Consider the following 20919-nt stretch of genomic DNA (forward strand, 5'->3'; position numbering starts at 1 on the left):
CCAATCCAAGCTGCACATTCTGATTTTTTGTTTCTGATTCTTATATCCTTCCCTAATTATTGTAATGGATTAGCTTAAATATGGGGAACTCCAGAATGGGAGCTGAAAAACTCATTGCAGTGTCTGTTTTTCCTCAATTTGGGGACTCAAAGCTGCTGGAGAATAAAGACTGCTTGAACATTGTTGGAGACTCTCTACTTATTACTCCGCCATTAGAATCAGAACCATTCGACCTCTGTGCAACTATCTGCAAAAGGTGTTGTTATGCAGGCTCCCACTTAGAACCTGCATTTTATCCTTTTGCACTTATCAAACCTTCAGTCTGTATATATTTTTTATTAGTTTTAGAAACACTGTTTTGATTTGCTTTAAATTGTTTGTTTTACAGTAAAATTAAAATTATTTAATTAATTTAAGTCTAAATAAAATGCAGTCATGTTTCTTTAAATAGAAAGTTTTTGCCTGGCACTGAACACGGGATTAGAACAAGAAGTTTAAAAGGCAAAACAGTGCTATCCTATAACCATCTACTACTAAAAGGATTAACATTCCTAAGGTTTTAGTTTACTAAACGTTAAACAATGGGCTAAACTGCCTTGTAGCCTACTTTAGGTTAAATTATTTAATGCCAGTAAAAAAATTAAGGGAAGCCCTTTTTTGATGTAATAAATACATTAAAACTATTTGAGAAATATTGGAAATGTATTGGCTATAACTTATTTTGACTCAATTACTTTTTTTTATATCAGATTTTCTTTTCAGCACTTATATATGTTTTCAAATGATTCTGAAAAGTTTGGTTTATTTACATTTCCTTGGAGTTTTTAACCTCTACACACAGTTGCAATTGTGCTGTGAGTGGAGGCAGGGTAAAACGCTTTAATCGCTCTTTAAGAACAAGGGTGGATCTACGCTTCAAATTCTGCTTTCTGATTGGTCACTACGCGCCAAGGAGTTGACAATCATATCTAAGCTTAGTCCTGATTGGTCAGATCCGGATCCCTGAAACATGCAAGCAACAGTACGCCGAGTAGTTTAGCAGCCGCGCCATTCATAGATTTTTTACGTAATTTCTTGGCGTAAATCGTGCTTGGTCGCTTCTGGACTACGTACCTTTCATCAGCAGTTTACCTTTGGCAGCAGGTGAGGTCAAATGCGGCGGAGCAGAGCGGAAGAGCTTCGTTGAAACAGGTGGAGGAGAGGATTTTACGTTTGCTTTTGTTCTCTTTTATTTCCTTTTTCTTACCAAAGGGGGGAACAAATGGAAAACAGTAAAACGGCGCTGGTGGAGAGCTTGATAATATGGGTGAGTTTGTTTGGTCATGTTTATGTGAAGCTGAAAGGACAGCGGTTATTTTTAGTTACCTGTCTGTAGGTGGCTTAGGGGAGGAGGGGGGGCTTCCTGAACAGCTGAGGGAAATAAATGAGATAAATTACTTGGCACGGATAATATTACCCTCTGTGGTCGATAATTTCAAAGATTAGCTTTAGCTTTAAAGAAGCAGTTACCGTAGAGACAGTAGCAACACGAGAGCCAATCAGAACAGAGTCTGTAGGTGAGCTACTTGCTTTTAGCACAGTTAGCATCCAGCATGTGTAAATACTTAGTTATGAAGGGCTACAACTGCAAACATCTAATAAATAAAATTATCATTAAATAAAACATGCAACGCTAAATATAAATAATGGAACATTTTCTGTTATATATATATATATATATATATATATATATATATATATATATATATATATATATATATATATATATATATATATATATATATATATATATATATACTCAGGGGCGGACTTAGGAAATTTGGGGCCCTAGGCAAAGACAGGCATGGGGCCCTCTGAATTGAGAAGACAACATATAGAACAGACTCAGTATGCAGATACAGAAATTATAATAGAATAGACTTAGATTATTTGTTCTACCTTTTGTCCCTCTCTTCTTATCCTTTTTGTTGTGGTTTTCTTCTGTGTTCTTTTGTCCCTTTCTGTAGTAGTCTAGGCAAAGGCAGGCACGGGGCCATCTGAAATGAGAAAACAACACACAAAACAACAGGTCAATTATACAAATTGACATTTTAAGAGAATAAACATGCATTATTTTACCTTTTATCCCTCTCTTCCTGTCCTTTTTTCATGTCTGTTTCATTTTACTCTTTTTTCTTTTGTTTTATTCTCTTCCTGTCTTTTTCTCAGTCTGAGAAAAAGACTGAGACTTTCTTATTCTTTTGTTTCTTTTACTCATATTCCTCCTTGTTTCCCCCTTTTTCTCTTCCTGTCCCCTTTTCTTGTTGTTTTCCTCTTAATGTTTTGTCCCTTTTTCCTAGTGGTTGTATTCTCTTTCTCCCTAAAATTTCTTTTTTCGAGCCTTGGCCTCAGCAAATCTTGCAATGAGAAGATCCATATCCACTGACTTCCTGACTTCTTGCTCAATGGAGAGAACAGCGAGTGCAGACAGCCTTTCCTGTGACATTGTTGACCTTAGATATGTTTTAATTAGCTTCAGCTTTGAGAAACTTCTCTCACCTGAAGAGACTCTCACAGGTAGAGTGAGCAGAAGTCTGAGAGCTATACTCATATTTGGATAAAGGTCTAGGATATTCTCCTTATAGATATAATCTAGCATCTCAGATGGTGATGAGATATGTATAGGGAAGGATCTAACTGCTCCCTTTACCTCAAGTTTCATATCCTCTGCATCAATGTCATCCATCGTCTGCTCAAGTCTCTGGCAACATTCATCCAGCTTCCCTTCCTTCTCAGTGCTTCTCATGACATCAGTGGAGTAGAGAAATCCATAAAGCTCATAAAAGGTTTCCATGTGTGAAAATCTCTCCTTTAATGTCAATTAGAGGCAAGAAAAACTCTCTTTTTTAGGTCTCTTCTGCAGTGGATTGAAAATTATATATATATATATATATATATATATATATATATAAATAAAATATATAAATAAATAAAAAAAAATATATATAAATAAATAAAAGATAAAAGGTGCATGTCACAGGAAAGACTAGTGATGTTACAAATGACAATTGCTTAAACTACAGAACAGTAAATTATTTAATTTATAATTAATGTGACCCTTAACATCCCAAGCTGTGCACAATAAAACACATCAAATCAGTGTCAATACAAAGCTGTAAAGCAGAGTGAGATGTTGGTAATAATTCCTTATGTTTTTTGAATGTATAACTTAAATTATTAAAGACTAAAACACCTAAAACTTATGGGTGATTTTACAACATTTAAAAGCCTGAGATTTTCCTGAAATTGAACATTAAAAACACCTAAATAATAGATTTTTCATCGTTTGTAGCAAATCCAAATGAAATTAGAAACTTACTTTAAAATGACCCATCTTCAATAAGGTAAATAAATACTTATCAATATAGGGGGAATGTCCCCTTCGACAGCTTAATACTCACTAGTTGTTCAACTCCACACGATGGATCCTCCTTAACAGGTGCCAGACTTGCCGCTGAGTTTTCAGCTGTTTGCGGCAGGTTACTGCTGCTGCTGCTCGCCGCTGCCGCAGTGAAGAAGCCGAACTCAGTCATTTTTGGTAACTTTGAAAGCAGCTTCCTACTTTCATTCTTTTTTTCTCCTCTTTTCAGCACCGCTAGGGTAACTTCTTTTCATCTTTTTTCTTTCCTTTCTTTTCTCTTCTCCGCTCTGCTCGTCTCGTCTCTTCGCGCCGTTTGTTTTTTCAAATAGTTTGCTGCAGTGTGTTTGGACCTTTCTGCCCATGCGCAGCAAATGGACTGAACCAATGTAGTGGACACTGTAGGGGGGGCCCCGAAACACACTTAATATTATAAGCATTCTAATGCCATTTTAGCGAAAGCATTTTTAAAAAAAACATAATTAATGTGCTCAAATAAGTAATTGCTGAATTAACCATACATGTAAAATGAGTTTTAGGGGGCCCCCCAGGAACTCGGGGCCCTAGGCAACTGCCTAGTTTTGCCTAATGGTAAGTCCGCCCCTGTATATACTTTTAAATAAGATGAAATTGTCCAGAGACCTGTTTCCAAAAAAAAATTATTTTTGTTTTACACTTGTGTAAACAAAATGACAAATAAATCTAAGTCTAAGAAATAAAAAAAGGCTTTAAAATGTATAAAATATAAAATTAAACATCCAAACATGTTAATCACACTAAAACTGGAAATCACTCAATCTGCTTGGCTTGTTTTTTTTTTTCCTGTTAATCCAATTAACCAGGTGAGATATGTAGGATCTGGGTAAGGCTAAAACTTTGATAAAAACGCAATAAAAAACCTCACATAGAAAACCCTCAACATAATCCTTTGCACATTTATGACAATTTTAAGGAATATTTGGGCGACAAATGTAATGAAAGAATGCAATGTTTATTAAAATAGTGGAAATATGTTTTAAAGTCGTATAACCATTAATGGATATGACTGAATTGCATTATATGTTGATAGCTGGTGTTATTTCTGTTTGCGAAATCAGGGATGTGGTTTCATATTTTTTAGGAAAGTTTCTTTTATTTGGCGCGTCAGCAAAATGTCAGACTGTCTTTAATTTAAAAAGGTAATAAAGAAAAACTTTTCATGTTTTTGCCAAGGTTGAGCATAGGCAACATTATTTAGAAAATGACTGATAACCTGCTGTGCAAAAGCAGCCGTGAAAAAAGAAATGTCACCCAGCTTTAAACATTAATAAAAACAAACTATACATGCATAATACAAAGCATAATCATTTAAACATAAACATAAATTAATAAGGCATGGATGGGATCAATTATTGTTCATAAAACGGCTGATCTTATTTCATAGGTGAAACCAAGTGGAGATCCTCAGAGTTGTTCTTGCACAAAAGGAAACAACAATTGTGACAAACTAAAAGAACAATAGCTTTAGAGACTGGGGAAAAATTGCTTTAACAGAAATTTACATTATATTAGTTGTGTATCTTTTGTAAAATTGATGCAGGATGAAATTATGAAAACTAAACTTTGCTTGGCTGAAAAACTAAAACTATTAGCTCAATGTTGACATGACATTTGTGGTGTATAGATACTTGAAAACAGGAAAAAGCCCCAAATATAAGGCTGTTTATATTGAAATACTGTTATTGTCCTATAAGATAACTCATTTATTTCATACAAGGCTTATAACTAATAAGATATTTTCATGCCTCTGTTTTTAATTTGTTTACAGGCAATAAATAATTTTTTAAAAATCATTAACAACTAAGAGGAATATTTTTTGTCTTTTATTTACAGCTGCAGAATAACCAATATTGCTATCTTTAATGCACTATCGTAAACACAAAGGACCCCTTGGATTTAGCATTTAGTTAGCTCTTATTGTTTATGGGCCATGCCTGCAAACTCTCAATGCTAATAATATTTTTAGCTTTTTGGAAAGAGTCCCTCTGCTCCGATGACAGTATTTGGTTTGTGGTTTAATTAGCCTGTTTGCTTCAGATCACAGATGGACGGACATTTTTAGAAGTAGAAATAGAAACAGAAGAATAAAAAATTTGCTCAGTGTTTTGGTGCCAATCACCAAACTGTGATCATATACTATTGATGACCACATATCCTCTAAGAGGAAAGGCAGAATGTTTTTAATCTGCATCAATGTTACAGTATCAGTGTTAGACATTTAGCAATACATGCATCCACATTGATACATTAATCTAAAGATTAACGATCTAATCCCATTGATGCAAAATTCAAACATTGATCCACTTTATAATTTTTATGATAAATTTTTATTTTAAAATTTAAAAAAGTTCGGGATTAAAGTAAACAAGTGAACTATTAATGTTTTTCTATAATAAGATTTAAGCTGTTTTTGATTTCAGTGCTTGATGCCTGTAAGAGTCCAGGATTAAAATGGTCAAATCATGTTTGAGTTATTTGTTTGTGAGTCCATATCACTGCCAATAAATGTATTAGATGGGCAGATGATATTGTATCACTGACTTGTGAACTAAATTGAATGAAAGTTTTATTTTGACAGACTTTGGGATAAGGGCTAACATTAGCTTAACAAATCTTATTGTGATGAAGCTGGTGATTTCAGGTAATAATACAGCGTAAGAGCTGCATGTAGCACTGTTCCCTTGCAGCAAGGGGGTTCTGGGTTTGCATGTTTTCCCTGAGCATGCATGGGTTCTCTCCGTGTTCTCCAGCTTCCTCCCACAGTACAAAAACATGTATTTTAGTGTAATTGGCTTCTCTAAATTGTTCGTAGTTATGAGTGTGTGTGTGTCTCTGTGTTGCCCTGCGACAGACTGGCGACCTGTCCAGGGTGCACCCCGCCTCTCACCCACAGATTGCCGGAGATAGACAAGAGGGAGAAAATGGATGGATTCAATATTTGTGTACTATGTCTGTTCTGGCAAATTAACAAATTTAGATGCCTTGTGGCAAAAAAAAAAAAGTCTGTCTCACGTTTTAAAGGTTTTCAAAACAATCCTTCGCAGTTCATCTGCTTTATTGGCTCTTTTAACCCTTTAAAGCCCGATCCAAGAATAAAACAAAACAGAAAATTGCTTTTTTTTTGTTTGAATTCCTTATTTGCCCTTCTAACAAAGTATGTAAAAAGAAAAAACCGAAGTACATTTTTGATATTAATAATTTATTACTATGCGATAAGTCAAGTTTATTTTTTGTGTAGTCTTTACTGGCTGTTATCAGGTATATCTGATTGTGTACAATAGGATTTTGAGCAAAGTTTTTACCATTAAATTATGCAAAAGGTGTCAGACGCAAAACATTTCAGGAACCATATGTATCAAATATGATACATTTGGTATTATAGGGTTAACAGAGGAGACAGACATCAGACTGCTTTAGGCTGAAACTATCCTAGTTTACGCACTGATTAAGAGCATAAGCAGATCCTGGACCACGATTGGAACCAGATTATATTAGAACACCAGACCTCTGTGAAAACAGCCATCTAAAAGTTCCTCTAGCTGAAGATGATCGAAATAAACAGCAAAGGTGACAACATACAGGTGCTGGTCATAAAATTAGAATATCATGAAAAAGTAGATTGATTTCAGTAATTCCATTTAAAAAGTGAAACTTGTATATTATATTCATACATTACATACAAACTCATATATTTCAGATGTTTATTTTGTTTAATTTTGATGATTACAAATGACAACAAATGAAAATCTCAAATTCATCATATCAGAAAATTAGAATATTACTGAAGACCAATAAAAACAAAGGATTTATAGAAATGTTGGCCAACTGAAAAGTATGAACATGAAAAGTATGAGCATGTACAGCACTCAGTATTTAGTTGGGCCTCCTTTGGCCTGTATTACTGCAGCAATGCGGCGTGGCATGGAGTCGATCAGTCTGTGGCACTGCTCAGGTGTTATGATAGCCCAGGTTGCTCTAATAGTGGCTTTTAGCTCTTCTGAATTGTTGGGTCTGGTGTATTGCATCTTCTTCTTCACAATACCCCATAGATTTTCTATGGGGTTTCTATGGGGTTAAGGTCAGGAGAGTTTGCTGGCCAATTAAGAACAGGGATACCATGGTCCTTCAACCAGGTACTGGTAGCTTTGGCACTGTGTGCAGGTGCCAAGTCCTGTTGGAAAATGAAATCTGCATCTCCAAAAAGTTGGTCAGCTGCAGGAAGCATGAAGTGCTCTAAAACTTCCTGGTATGTGGCTGCGTTGACCCTGGACCTCAGAAAACACAATGGACCAACACCAGCAGATGACATGGCACCCCAAACCATCACTGACTGTGGAAACTTTACACTGGACTTCAAGCAACGTGGATGAAGTGCCTCTCTTCTTTTCCTCCAGACTCTGGGACCTTGATTTCCACAGGAAATGCAAAATTTACTTTCATCAGAGAACATGACTTTGGACCACTCACCAGCAGTCCAGTCCTGTTTCTCTTTAGCCCAGGCAAGACGCTTCTGACGCTGTCTGTGGTTCAAGAGTGGCTTGACACAAGGAATGCGACAGCAGAAACCCATGTCTTTCATACGTCTGTGTGTGGTCGTTCTTGAAGCACTCACTCCAGCTGCAGTCCACTCTTTGTGAATCTCCCCCACATTTTTGAATGGGTTTTGTTTCACAATCCTCTCCAGGGTACGGTTATCTCTCTTGCTTGTACACTTTTTTCGACCACATCTTTTCCTTCCCTTCGCCTCTCTATTAATGTGCTTGGACACTGAGCTCTGTGAACAGCCAGCCTCTTTAGCGATGACCTTTTGTGTCTTGCCCTCCTTGTGCAAGGTGTCGATGGTCGTCTTTTGGACAACTGTCAAGTCAGCAGTCTTCCCCATGATTGTGTAGCCTATAGAACTAGACTGAAAGACCATTTAAAGGCTTTTGCAGGTGGTTTGAGTTAATTAGCTGATTAGAGTGTGGCACCAGGGGCCATCAATTTTGAACCTTTTCACAATATTCTAATTTTCTGATATGATGAATTTGAGATTTTCATTTGTTGTCATTTGTAATCATCAAAATTAAACAAAATAAACATCTGAAATATATGAGTTTGTATGTAATGTATGAATATAATATACAAGTTTCACTTTTTAAATGGAATTACTGAAATCAATCTACTTTTTCATGATATTCTAATTTTATGACCAGCACCTGTATTTATACAGCCTTGGTGCTGTTGTGTTTGTTTGCTTTGTTTTTTAATTAGAAGCATTTTGTTTGTGGGGCAGTGATGCCCATTCTACTTCCAAGGCTGGAATTCAAACTGCAGTGAAGACATTTTTTGAATTAACAGAACATTTTATGAGGAAGTATTTTTATTTTTTTTCTGCAGCCAATTTGTGATCAGAAGTCAGGTTTTCTAGTCTCCCATTCAATTTCATTTCATCATTTCTACAGGTGCTGGTCATAAAATTAGAATATCATGAAAAAGTAGATTGATTTCAGTAATTCCATTTAAAAAGTGAAACTTGTATATTATATTCATACATTACATACAAACTCATATATTTCAGATGTTTATTTTGTTTAATTTTGATGATCACAAATGACAACAAATGAAAATCTCAAATTCATCATATCAGAAAATTAGAATATTGTGAAAAGGTTCAAAATTGATGGCCCCTGGTGCCACACTCTAATCAGCTAATTAACTCAAACCACCTGCAAAAGCCTTTAAATGGTCTTTCAGTCTAGTTCTATAGGCTACACAATCATGGGGAAGACTGCTGACTTGACAGTTGTCCAAAAGACGACCATCGACACCTTGCACAAGGAGGGCAAGACACAAAAGGTCATCGCTAAAGAGGCTGGCTGTTCACAGAGCTCAGTGTCCAAGCACATTAATAGAGAGGCGAAGGGAAGGAAAAGATGTGGTCGAAAAAAGTGTACAAGCAAGAGAGATAACCGCACCCTGGAGAGGATTGTGAAACAAAACCCATTCAAAAATGTGGGGGAGATTCACAAAGAGTGGACTGCAGCTGGAGTGAGTGCTTCAAGAACCACCACACACAGACGTATGAAAGACATGGGTTTCTGCTGTCGCATTCATTGTGTCAAGCCACTCTTGAACCACAGACAGCGTCAGAAGCGTCTTGCCTGGGCTAAAGAGAAACAGGACTGGACTGCTGGTGAGTGGTCCAAAGTCATGTTCTCTGATGAAAGTAAATTTTGCATTTCCTTTGGAAATCAAGGTCCCAGAGTCTGGAGGAAAAGAAGAGAGGCACTTCATCCACGTTGCTTGAAGTCCAGTGTAAAGTTTCCACAGTCAGTGATGGTTTGGGGTGCCATGTCATCTGCTGGTGTTGGTCCATTGTGTTTTCTGAGGTCCAGGGTCAACGCAGCCACATACCAGGAAGTTTTAGAGTACTTCATGCTTCCTGCAGCTGACCAACTTTTTGGAGATGCAGATTTCATTTTCCAACAGGACTTGGCACCTGCACACAGTGCCAAAGCTACCAGTACCTGGTTGAAGGACCATGGTATCCCTGTTCTTAATTGGCCAGCAAACTCTTCTGACCTTAACCCCATAGAAAATCTATGGGGTATTGTGAAGAAGATGCAATACACCAGACCCAACAATTCAGAAGAGCTAAAAGCCACTATTAGAGCAACCTGGGCTATCATAACACCTGAGCAGTGCCACAGACTGATCGACTCCATGCCACGCCGCATTGCTGCAGTAATACAGGCCAAAGGAGGCCCAACTAAATACTGAGTGCTGTACATGCTCATACTTTTCATGTTCATACTTTTCAGTTGGCCAACATTTCTATAAATCCTTTGTTTTTATTGGTCTTCAGTAATATTCTAATTTTCTGATATGATGAATTTGAGATTTTCATTTGTTGTCATTTGTAATCATCAAAATTAAACAAAATAAACATCTGAAATATATGAGTTTGTATGTAATGTATGAATATAATATACAAGTTTCACTTTTTAAATGGAATTACTGAAATCAATCTACTTTTTCATGATATTCTAATTTTATGACCAGCACCTGTATATAGCGCCAATTCACAACATGTTGTCTCAAGGCACTTTACAGAGACGATTCAACCAGATCATACAACCACATCTCTCCCATCCAGGAACAAGAACAACATTCTCCGAAATGGGCTTTCTTTATATAACTGCCCCTAAAATATAAAAGAGTGAAAGTTATTCACTGTTTATTAACAATTCTGTTATTTTGTATCTCAATAAACCTAGAAATTTTGTTTTTTATTTTTTTTCATTTGTTTATTTATTTATTTATTTTGTTTTTTAATGCATCTGTATAAATAAACTGCTCTTTAGTGGAATGGTTGAGCTGTGGCTTTCAAATGTGGGTCTATTGGGGCTCAGAAAATACAAGAACAAAACCTTACAAATTATTATTAGAAGATTAGATTTGCTTATCATTATACATTTTGATATATTCAAATCATCAGTATGCAACGTATTTTAAAATCATATATAAAAATTTAAACCACAAAGTATTTAAAATTGAACTGTGAAGCTTTTCACCTGTGTAACTTTGTAAGAAAGGGAGTATCCTACTAGTGGAAATGCCTGTTTTCATTTAGAAACAACCTACTTGTGTGAATAAGGACCTTAAATAAACTCAAAATAAAACACGGAGCACAGGTAATTAAGCAAACACTAAGCCCAGCCGTCCAACTTTAGAGAGAGGATCCATTTCTTTTGATCTCAACAATTTGTTGACATGTTCTCTATTCAGAGGGATTATAATACTGAGTTTGAAAGAATTAATGTTGTCAATATGTATGTCTTTATTTATTTTGCAGTAATGTCTGATAGTTTGCAAACTTTTTGTGGGCCGAAGCTCATGCTGTTTTTAGGGTGGGGTGATGAAAAGTGAGCCACTGCAGCAGGCTATGCTACATTTTGTTCTTATGTCCCTCTTGGATTCAGATATGCTCATTATGTTGCTCTGTTTTACTCTCACAGCTGCAGACGTTCAACACCTCGGCCCCCTGCAGCACAGTGGAGGATCTTACCACTGGAGCAGCAATGTCACAAGTACTCCATCAGATGTAAGAGGTCACTCTGCATGTTTAGGATGGTCTGTCTGTAATAAATAAACATCTGCAATGTTTATTGACCTATAGAGATACTAGTCTGGTTAAAACTGGTTAAAATAATACTTTAGAAGACTTTCTTTCTTACATTTAATGGGGCGATAGTGGTGTTGGTTGAAGAAGGCCCTGCAAACAGAGGGTTGTTGGTTAAAGCTTTCATTGTCGTTGTGTCCTTGGGCAAAAGGCTTCACCCGCATTGTCTACTGATGGTGGTCAGATGGCCCGGTGGCGCCAGTATACGGCAGCCTCACTTCTGTCAGTGAGCCCCAGGGCAGCTGTGGCTACAATGTAGTTTGCCACCATCAGTGTGTGAGTGAATGACTGATTGTAGATTAAAGCACTTTGGTGAAGTCCTCTGACTTGAAAAAGCGCTATAGAAGTACAGGCCATGTAGCAGTAATGTACTTAGCTGTTTCAATTTCAACAGTGGTTTGATTGATTTTGTTTTGTAAAGCTACGTTCCAACTCTGCCAGTGAGATCATAACATGGCTTTAGTTAGGGATGCACGATATTGGGATTTTGGCCGATATCCGATATGCCGATATTTTAAAACTCATGTAGCCGATAACCGATATCGATACCGATGTTAAAGCTGGACAAAAACAAGTAGTCATTGAAAAGAGCAGTTTTGTTATCCATTTCTGACACTTTGAAAAATAATATACTCAAATATATTTTCATATGCTGATATCAAATTGATTTTTAAAAACGCGGTATCGATTTATTTTATTTTCAAAATCTCGTGAAATTTCATCGTTCTGTTACAAACTTTCGTGATATTTTGCAAATTCTTGTGAGATTTTGTTAGTAAAATAGATTGATACTGCGTCAATATATCAACATATAAAAATATGGCAACATTTCGTGAATTTTCGGGGGATTTCGTAGCATAACGATGACATATAGCAATATTTCATTAGTAAAAGAGATTGATATGGTGTTTTTAAATGGCAATATATCAGCATATGAAGACATTGTGATATTTTAATGTATCAAAATTTTTTCCCTCGTCTTTAGAAGTTTTTAAGTCTGTAAAAAGAAGTTTTTGAGGAAGAAGAAGTAGTATTTATTTATTTTTTTTTAGACTTTATAAACTCAGAAGCTGATCAAATATCGGGTTAAATATCGGTGGGGTGGCCGATGTCCGATATTCAGTTTTAAGGCCGATACCGATAGGGGGCCGATTATATCGTGCATCCCTAGTTTTAGTTACGTAATCTTACAGATCAGTGGTTTAATCTGATATTTGTCAGTTTCTCTCATATAATTAATCAACCATCAGTTGATGAATGATATGACTGACTTAAAAATATGTGATTTCACTTTTTTTAAAGATGTTGCTCGCATTCTTTCACTGTTCTTCTGCTGTTTGCTCTGTAGAGACCCCACATGGTTCAACGAAGCATGGATGGGTCGCATCAAAACAGATGTTGAGGACAATTGGAGACTGAAGGTATGCCAAAGGCAGACACGTCCTGAGCTTTGGTCTCCTCTGACTGAATGCTTTTTCTGCCTCATAGTTGCAATGAAGCACAAACCTGCTCAATTGTTGTCATCAGAAAGTGTTGATTGTTGGAGGAGAGGCATAAAAAACACCGAAGCAACAGCAACACTCCATTAAAATGTTGTTCAGACTGTCAGGAAAAGATAAAAGGTCACTGTTCTTATGACAGCTAATGTTAATCCAGGTAGTTCTATGTTGTTTATCTACATCGATGTTAGAAAGTAACTTTCTTCATATGATTTACAAATCTCAGTTTGTGTTTTCAGCTCAGTAATTATGTTCATCTTGTATGTCAAAGTTATTCCCTGAACAAAAGCGTACAACACAGCACTGAAGCATTCTATATTGTTATTATACAGCCTAGTGGGGAATCAACTATGGAGGACCAACTCTGCCATATTTTAAAAATAAATACAGAAATAAATAAATACTCAATAAATAAATAAGCATACAATTAATTGCCACCAAAAATCCAATAAACAATTAAATGTCAGTGGAAATTAAATTATACAGTGAGACATAAATGTATATAACTCTTTAAATTAGCTTCTTTATTTATTTGCCTTTGTAATATTTACCTTATTTATTTTTTTGTCCTTTATAATCTTCAACATTATTTTCTTAATTACTTATATTTTTAAGTATTTATTTATGTGCATGTTATAATATTTTTGTCTGTTTTATTCTTTCTTTGTATTTTTTTACCTTAGTTATTTCTTTGCTTTTATGTCTCACTGTATAATTTAATTTCTACTTACATTTATTTGTTTATTGTATTTTCGGTGGCAATTAATTGTATGCTTATATATTTATTAAGCATTTATCTATTTCTGTATTTATTTTTAAACATGGCGGAGTTGGTCTTCCATAATCATCGAGCTTTGCTGCACCTATCACACAGCTGTGATGCAGCAATTCCAGTTCGGATTTCTGTTCCTTGTTTGGATTCTGGCTCCTTTCAATTGTTAAGAATTACCATAAAGGTTATCATGTTATAAATGAGTTTGTCTGGATAAAATGCTCTAAAATTCCTAATGAAATGTTATTCCTTAAACATCTAACTTTGTGTGAACTTTGCTGTAAGGTATCACACAGTTATTTTAAACCAGTATATAAATATCAGATCTATGAACTCTGAATTAATCTTGTGAATGTTCTTTTCAAAGAGTTCAATTCAGTTTGTTTTTATAAGGCCAATTCACAACACGTCATCTCAAGGCACTTTACAGTTCAACAGATCATCCAGTGAAACTGATTCAAAGTTTAAGGAAAACCAGTTGATTGCATCGACTCATTGACTCTTCAGCAATTCCTCACACTAAGCATGCTTGTAGCGACAGTGGAGAGGAAAAACTCCCTTTTAACAGGAAGAACCTCCAGCAGAACCAGGCTCAGTGTGAGCGGCCATCTGCTGAGGCGGACTGGGGTTCAAGGAGACAGAAGCAGAGATACAAAAAGCAGCTGTAAAAAGGCGGCCCCGTCCAGGAAACACACAGCCAGGCAGACGAGCTCTGAGCCAGCTCCCATGTCAGAGGATGAAGAGAGCACATCCACTCAGTCACGGTCAGAGAAACAGGACCACACTGGAAAACAGGCCAAGCTCCAACATCTAAGCAAAGGTGTTGATGGCAGCAACACAGCTGATATTTCTCTCCAGGATGGAGTCACAGCCAAACAGGAACAGTCGAGGCGAAGCTAGAGATTGAGAAAAGGCAGAGAGAGCAGAACGTTAGAGATTGAACTAACAGATTCTGCAGAGTGGGAGAATAGAGATATGATAAAATGGGGGTCCCTATGTCCTCCAGCAGTCTAAGCCTATAGCAGCATAACTATAGAGATAGTTCAGTATAACCTGAGCCACTCTGTGTCGGTGTCTGCCTCATGGACTAAAACTGGTAGTTGGTTCCACAGGAGAGGAGCCTGATAACTAAAAGATCTGCCTCCCATTCTACTTTTAGAAATTCTAGGAACCACTAGTAAACCTGCAGATTGAGAGCGAAGTGCTCTGTAAGGAACATAAGGAACAATCAGATCTCTGATAAAAGTTACACTTTCACATGGAGCTTTATTGTTTTAACACCTCATTAAAACACATATACATATATTAGGGCTGAACGATTTTGCCAAAAATCAAAGTTGAGATTGTTTTCAACCAATTTCGGAATTGCGATTTTATTGCGATAATCCTTTTCACTAAAAAACATGCATGTCGATGTTTTAATCCAATGTTTCAGGTTTTCCATGACCTTGAAAGCCTGCTTGTCCAGAATCCAGTGCTGCAGGACAGAAAAAGTTTTTACTTCTTCTATAATGCATAGATCTAGGTGCTAGCTGCAACTCTCTGTTCCCTTCTGTGTGAAAGCATGCCAATTTAACCGTATTACCGCTAGCTAAGAGGCTGGAGGGAGAAATTTATCGTCCCACTCTTGTTAAATATATTGTGACTAAAAACTCAGTGCCTCTGAGATTTAAAATTTTTTTTTTTTTTTTTTCTAAATTGCAAATATATTGCGAATGCAATTTATTGCCCAGCCCTAACATATATGCACTGCCTGATGCTTCAGGTACTTATGCTGCAAGACCTTTGTGTTATTTATTTTCTGTAATGCGGTTCTAGGTCGAGTTTCTGAGCTGAAGGAAAAAGCAGCGCATCAGAAGGTTTCAGAGTTTATATTCTCAGCGTCATTTTATGCACCTCAGTTCCACTCGACTTGAGATGGAAGAAGTGATGTTTTACTACTTTTACTGCAGGTTCTGTCCGCCTCTTCATAAAAAGAAAACAAAAAAAACCCAGAAAAAATAAACTAATGAAGTTAGGCTTAAAATCCTAAGTTTGGCAAAGTGCTTTTTATTCTATTGTACGCAGGATAAAAGGTTGGTGTTTGATGAGACGTAAAGTTAGAGGAAGAAGATATAAAAAAGGATGCACTCTCCCTGCAGAAGGTGCTCTACGATTTTAAATGAAGAACCAATTTCCTCAGGGAGCCCACCCTGAACACAACAATGGTGCAGCAAGTCAAAGACAAGTTCATTGGTGTTTAAATTCATAGAGAAATCATATTTAAATGTCCAATCATTCTAGGTTAAACATGTGTATAAGTGTACTATATATCAAATTACATTGTCCCAAAATTTAGAAATTTCTATAAAAAAAAAAAATCCTCTCTTAAAATCTGTGTTGTTTTTTTTCTGTTATCTTATGCAGGACAGTTAGCTATACGTCAGCCTGAACACCTAAATTTGGCCAATCATATATCAACGGTCATCTGTCAATCAAATTTCTTATAGTATCTTGATTCATATGTTGCATGTTTCCTCTGTCCATAGTGTTCCTTGACAGTGTCGTTTCTAAGTCACCAAATTAGTGCTACTTGGTCCCAATGGAATTTCCCATTGGGAACCTGCTAGCACTAAGATGCTAACTGGTTAGCCATATGCTTCAGAGAAACCAGCCATAACCAAACTTGCAAACCTTCCGCCACAACAGTCCCGCCCTCTTCATAAACGACCAAACGCATTCACTTTATTCACTTGTGTAAAGTCGTGCACAACTAGGGAGAATTATGAAATGCAAAGGTTGGAACAGTCATTTCCCCACGACTTTAATTATGCTGGCCATGCGCCATCCTTTGCATAATATAATCTCATTGACATTGTCGGCTGGTTGCTGACTGGTCAATTCTTTATTTAACTTTAAGTTACACTTTTTAATGCTGCATCACAAACATATGATGCTGCTGTGGATTCTTCTTTTCTGATATTAGACGCCACCAAGATTCGATGCGGACTGGGCATCCAAACTAAGAATAAAAAAAATAAAAAAAAAGACAATTCTGCTTGTATTAAAAGGTTAGAACGAGTTCCAATCAGTTATCAATTCTTGTTGCCCAACCCTCGTGATAAATATCACCATAATCAACGGATTGTGAACAACTTCTGAAACAGCTTTGCTGTCAAACTTGGATGATGACGAAGAAGAAACATCAGAAACGTTGGAAACAACTGTCTTTCCTTCTTGTATTGTGCTGTAAACTTGCAGTCTGTGTGGCACCTTCCCTTAATTGGCCAGAATATTAGGTACAGTTTCTCTACTTTAATGATAGTCTGAGAAGACAAGCAGCAACTCAGGAGCATTGCTGCCCTTCAATCAATCATAATTTGAAAAAAATTTTTCTGATTGAAATGCAACCTGCCACTGTAGCTTCACTGTTAAATATCGACTCACCAGTTCATTAATTTACCTGCATTTGGCCAGTGACTGGACAGTTGTTATTGTAATTTAATCCTTTTGCTTAATTCTTGAACTATTGAGGAAGTTTATCTTATCTTTTTCTTCTCAGATGAATAATTTGAAGAAGATCCTTCAGAAAGTGGTTGACTATTACAGTGAGGTATGCTTTCCATAGTCCCAGCTCAATTCCTTCTGTCTGCAGCTGTAGTTTTATTTTCATTTGATTTAAAAACTGTTTTGTCCATGAATGTCCGTGTACCATCAGGTTTTAGCTCAGGACATTTCTTACTTCCCTTTGCCGGACATGTCACTAGCAGCAGAGCACTCTGAGCCAGAGGAGATGGGAAGGTTGCTGCAGCTCATACTGGGCTGTGCTGTCAGATGTGAGCAACAACAAGGTACAGTATGTCTGCTGTCATGGATTTAACATGTTATCGATGTATAACACGTTTTTCTTTAGTCAAATGATGAATCTTTCCAGCCTTGCTGACTTTAGAAGCAGAAACTGAATGAAATGACTTTCTTCTTTGTTGGCAGAATACATTCAGATAATCATGACCATGGAGGAGTCTGTGCAGCATGTTGTTATGAAAGCCATCCAGGAGGTCAGTTCAGTAACATTTTCCCCCTTTCAAATTATATTTTGCACATACACAGACATATCATAGCGATTCTGTGTAAAACTATTAATTTGTTTTGAAAATATTCATCTTAGAGCAACTATGAAAGATGTTTTGTTGCTGGTTACAGTCATTCTAAAAAGGTTAAAAAACAATCCACTGGACTTTGTTTGCAAGTTTGAAGAAATTTTGCTTCCATCCAGGAAGCTTTTTCAATTCAAAATTTCAGAGCATTGAGTTTGAGGTTTTATACAGTAGCCTAACAGAGCCTTGTTTTGGCTTGGAAAACATGCAAATTGAACCGGATGGACGGGTCCACCCCTTTAGAATGGGAGTTGTTTGGTTTCTTTGTTAGCCTGTAAAACCCGATACCTGTCTATGTCTCTGAAAGGGGGAGTTGTTAAAGGGAATTGCTGGCCTGGCTGACAGGGGAGGTGTTCTGTTCCCCTGTAAGGGGGTGGGGGTTGGGATTATAGCGAGAAGGAATCAAATCAATCGCTGAATTGTAGGTTTTTGAAAGCTGAAACCTCAGTCCACCCTCTCGGTTTAAGGTTCCCATAATGCTCTTCAATGAGAGCTCTCCGCATTCTGGGATATATCTGCCTCTTCTGAGGCCTTTCTTTTCCTTTCATACACTTTATAGACACATTTTCTCTTACCACCCTCGGCCATTTTCAATGTACCGTAGTGAGAAAGGTGAGCTTCCGGCCTATATCACCACAGATAAAGACCTAAAAGTGCGCATGCGCAGAAAAAGATAGCTAACGGGACGAGCACGTAGGATGGCCTTACGTAAACATATCACCAGAATGATTGACAGTTAGGAGGACAATCTATTTAGTTGATCCACCCGGAAATAAAGATCATCCTCTATACCTTTAATGTTTTTATGGCAAATAACCAATATTTACCTGTATTTTATATTTTTTTAACACAATAAAAACCTGAGCACAGTGCTGATGTTGCCTCTCTGCTTCAGTTAAACATCCACAATCCGATCCTCCATCAGTGTCACATGACCAACCCCTCCCCTTCCTGTAACACAAATAGCAACTGAATGGAAATAAACATTAAGTGTTCTTAAAACCCCACTTCTACTGGTCGGTCTGATACCGGTATGTTTAAAAACCAAAGCCAATATTATTGCTTATATATTTTGAGCATCCCTAATTATTATCAGTAATCCTTATATCATGTTTATCCTATAAACCCTGCAGCCCTAATATTCATGTCTGCCAACACTGCAAACAAGCACAGGCCTTGCACCTTATTTTGTATGTTTCTGCTTCAGTTTAAAAGACTAAAAGTCGTCACAGCTGAGTTTTCTAGGTTCTCGAGGGATGTGCTAACCAGACTAATGTTTTGCAGCTCATTTGTTGGTTGTGTCTAATAAACCTGGTGAAATTTTTCTCATCAGCTCATGAAAAAAGATAATGCAACAACATTAGGAACCGAGCTGTCAGGGGATCCAGAGCAGCAGGTTAGTAAGAATTCTTCATTCTTTACGTATAATGTTTTCTTAAATTAAGTGAAGTAAAGGTATTTTCTCTGATTTGTCATCTTTTAATGTTCTAATTTTTTCATAATAGCTAAACCTGGTGGCAAATTCCTGAGGGGGGGGCTGTGGCTGAGCTAATGTGACCAAAATTTTAACTCTGTTCAGTCGATAGGTCAGTCGTATCTTACAATGGTTTATCCTGTTTCTCACCTGCACTGCAAAGACGATCTAGAAATTAGCAAAAATGTCTTATATAACATGTATTTACCATTAAATTGAGTTAATAAATAAGATGATCTGCCAGTAGAATGAGTATTTTTACTCTTAGAATAAGATAATTAGATATTATGCACTTGAATTAGGACAATGCATTTGTTTTTTCTTATTTAAAATGGAAATTGTCTTGTTCCATTGGCGAAATGTCTCACTTACCTCCTCTATTCATGAACAAATGAACTTCTTTTAGCCTTGTTTTAGTGTTTTAGATTTATTTAGATTTCGTTTTTTTCCAATGTAGACCTCAGCTGAACCTTTACTTTGACTGTTTGTCTTGTTTATTATCTTTACCTTTGAATATTGGCTCAGAGCTCATCTGTGTAGCTGTGTTTTTATTGGAGCTTATAGTGCTAGTACCGTTTTTTTCCCTCAGCATATAAAGGCTCCATGATAAGTGACTGCCATTGTGGGTATATTAAACCTGCAAACAATCAGCTGTTAGTGACGGTGGGAACGGTTCGCTTGACCCACATGGATCCCTGGCTAAGGACCTATACAAATATTAGGATGCAAAACATAAACTTACAATACAAACAACAAAACAAAACGTAGCTAGCTGCTTTCACTGGGGAACACTAAGCGTTGATTTCTTTGTGACAAACATCTGGACAGTTCAAGTCATTCATTGGCTTTTGTAGGGCCTCCCGTGAGGTAAAAAAAAAAAAAGTGCAAATGCCATTAAACAAAACAAAATATAAAACCACAAACAATGTTGATCAAAACAAACATCCATGAATGATAAACGTTCTTAATTTAGAAAATTCACTTTTAATAATTTACTTTAAATGGTCTACAGATCATTTAGGCAATTTATTTTGAATAGCTGACTATCCATTACATACGTTCTACCATGGAGCCCAACATACGTACGTCACAACATTACACTAGTGAGAGATTTGGATGGACAACAGAGTGAAACAAGGAGGCACATCGTCTACGGCCTCCTTCCATGTTTACTTTCCTGCTTTCTGTCACACTTATGACATCATGAAGGTTAACCCAGCGTGATGCCGTCACCAGACACACAGCGGTGTGGGAACAGAGGCCATGCAGCTTCCAGCAGGGGGTCAGACCCACATATCTTACCAAATGGGAAAGGATCCATATGCTGGTTATTAGCGGGTCGACCTGCATTTCAAAACCTGCATTGATCTGTCAATTTCAGTGGGAAAGCACCTTATGCTAACCCTGAGCCTGGCTCTGCTGAACCTTTCTTCAGAAG

General features: G+C 36.8%; 1 protein-coding gene and 1 long non-coding RNA gene across 2 annotated transcripts in view; one reads left to right on the top strand and one right to left on the bottom strand.

Annotated features, from left to right (window-relative positions):
- The first annotated feature begins 1085 nt into the window (after nucleotides 1-1085).
- Nucleotides 1086-20919, top strand: part of hook1 (hook microtubule-tethering protein 1) — a 51589-nt gene continuing 31755 nt past the window's right edge. Inside the window, exons 1-7 of the mRNA XM_038309076.1 lie at nucleotides 1086-1306; nucleotides 11437-11522; nucleotides 12949-13021; nucleotides 17413-17463; nucleotides 17569-17701; nucleotides 17841-17908; nucleotides 19341-19403. Coding sequence (XP_038165004.1) covers nucleotides 1262-1306; nucleotides 11437-11522; nucleotides 12949-13021; nucleotides 17413-17463; nucleotides 17569-17701; nucleotides 17841-17908; nucleotides 19341-19403 — 519 coding nt within the window. The 5' untranslated portion in view covers nucleotides 1086-1261. The remainder of the gene's footprint in view (nucleotides 1307-11436; nucleotides 11523-12948; nucleotides 13022-17412; nucleotides 17464-17568; nucleotides 17702-17840; nucleotides 17909-19340; nucleotides 19404-20919) is intronic.
- On the bottom strand, nucleotides 1797-3719 carry LOC119799265. The gene is made up of 3 exons (XR_005282834.1): nucleotides 3441-3719; nucleotides 1939-2036; nucleotides 1797-1853 (listed from the first exon to the last, which is right to left on the bottom strand). It is a non-coding gene; the product is annotated as an uncharacterized LOC119799265 (long non-coding RNA).

Source organism: Cyprinodon tularosa, unplaced genomic scaffold (genome assembly GCF_016077235.1).
Source record: "Cyprinodon tularosa strain WSP-4 unplaced genomic scaffold, ASM1607723v1 ctg656, whole genome shotgun sequence".
Lineage (NCBI taxonomy): Eukaryota > Metazoa > Chordata > Actinopteri > Cyprinodontiformes > Cyprinodontidae > Cyprinodon > Cyprinodon tularosa.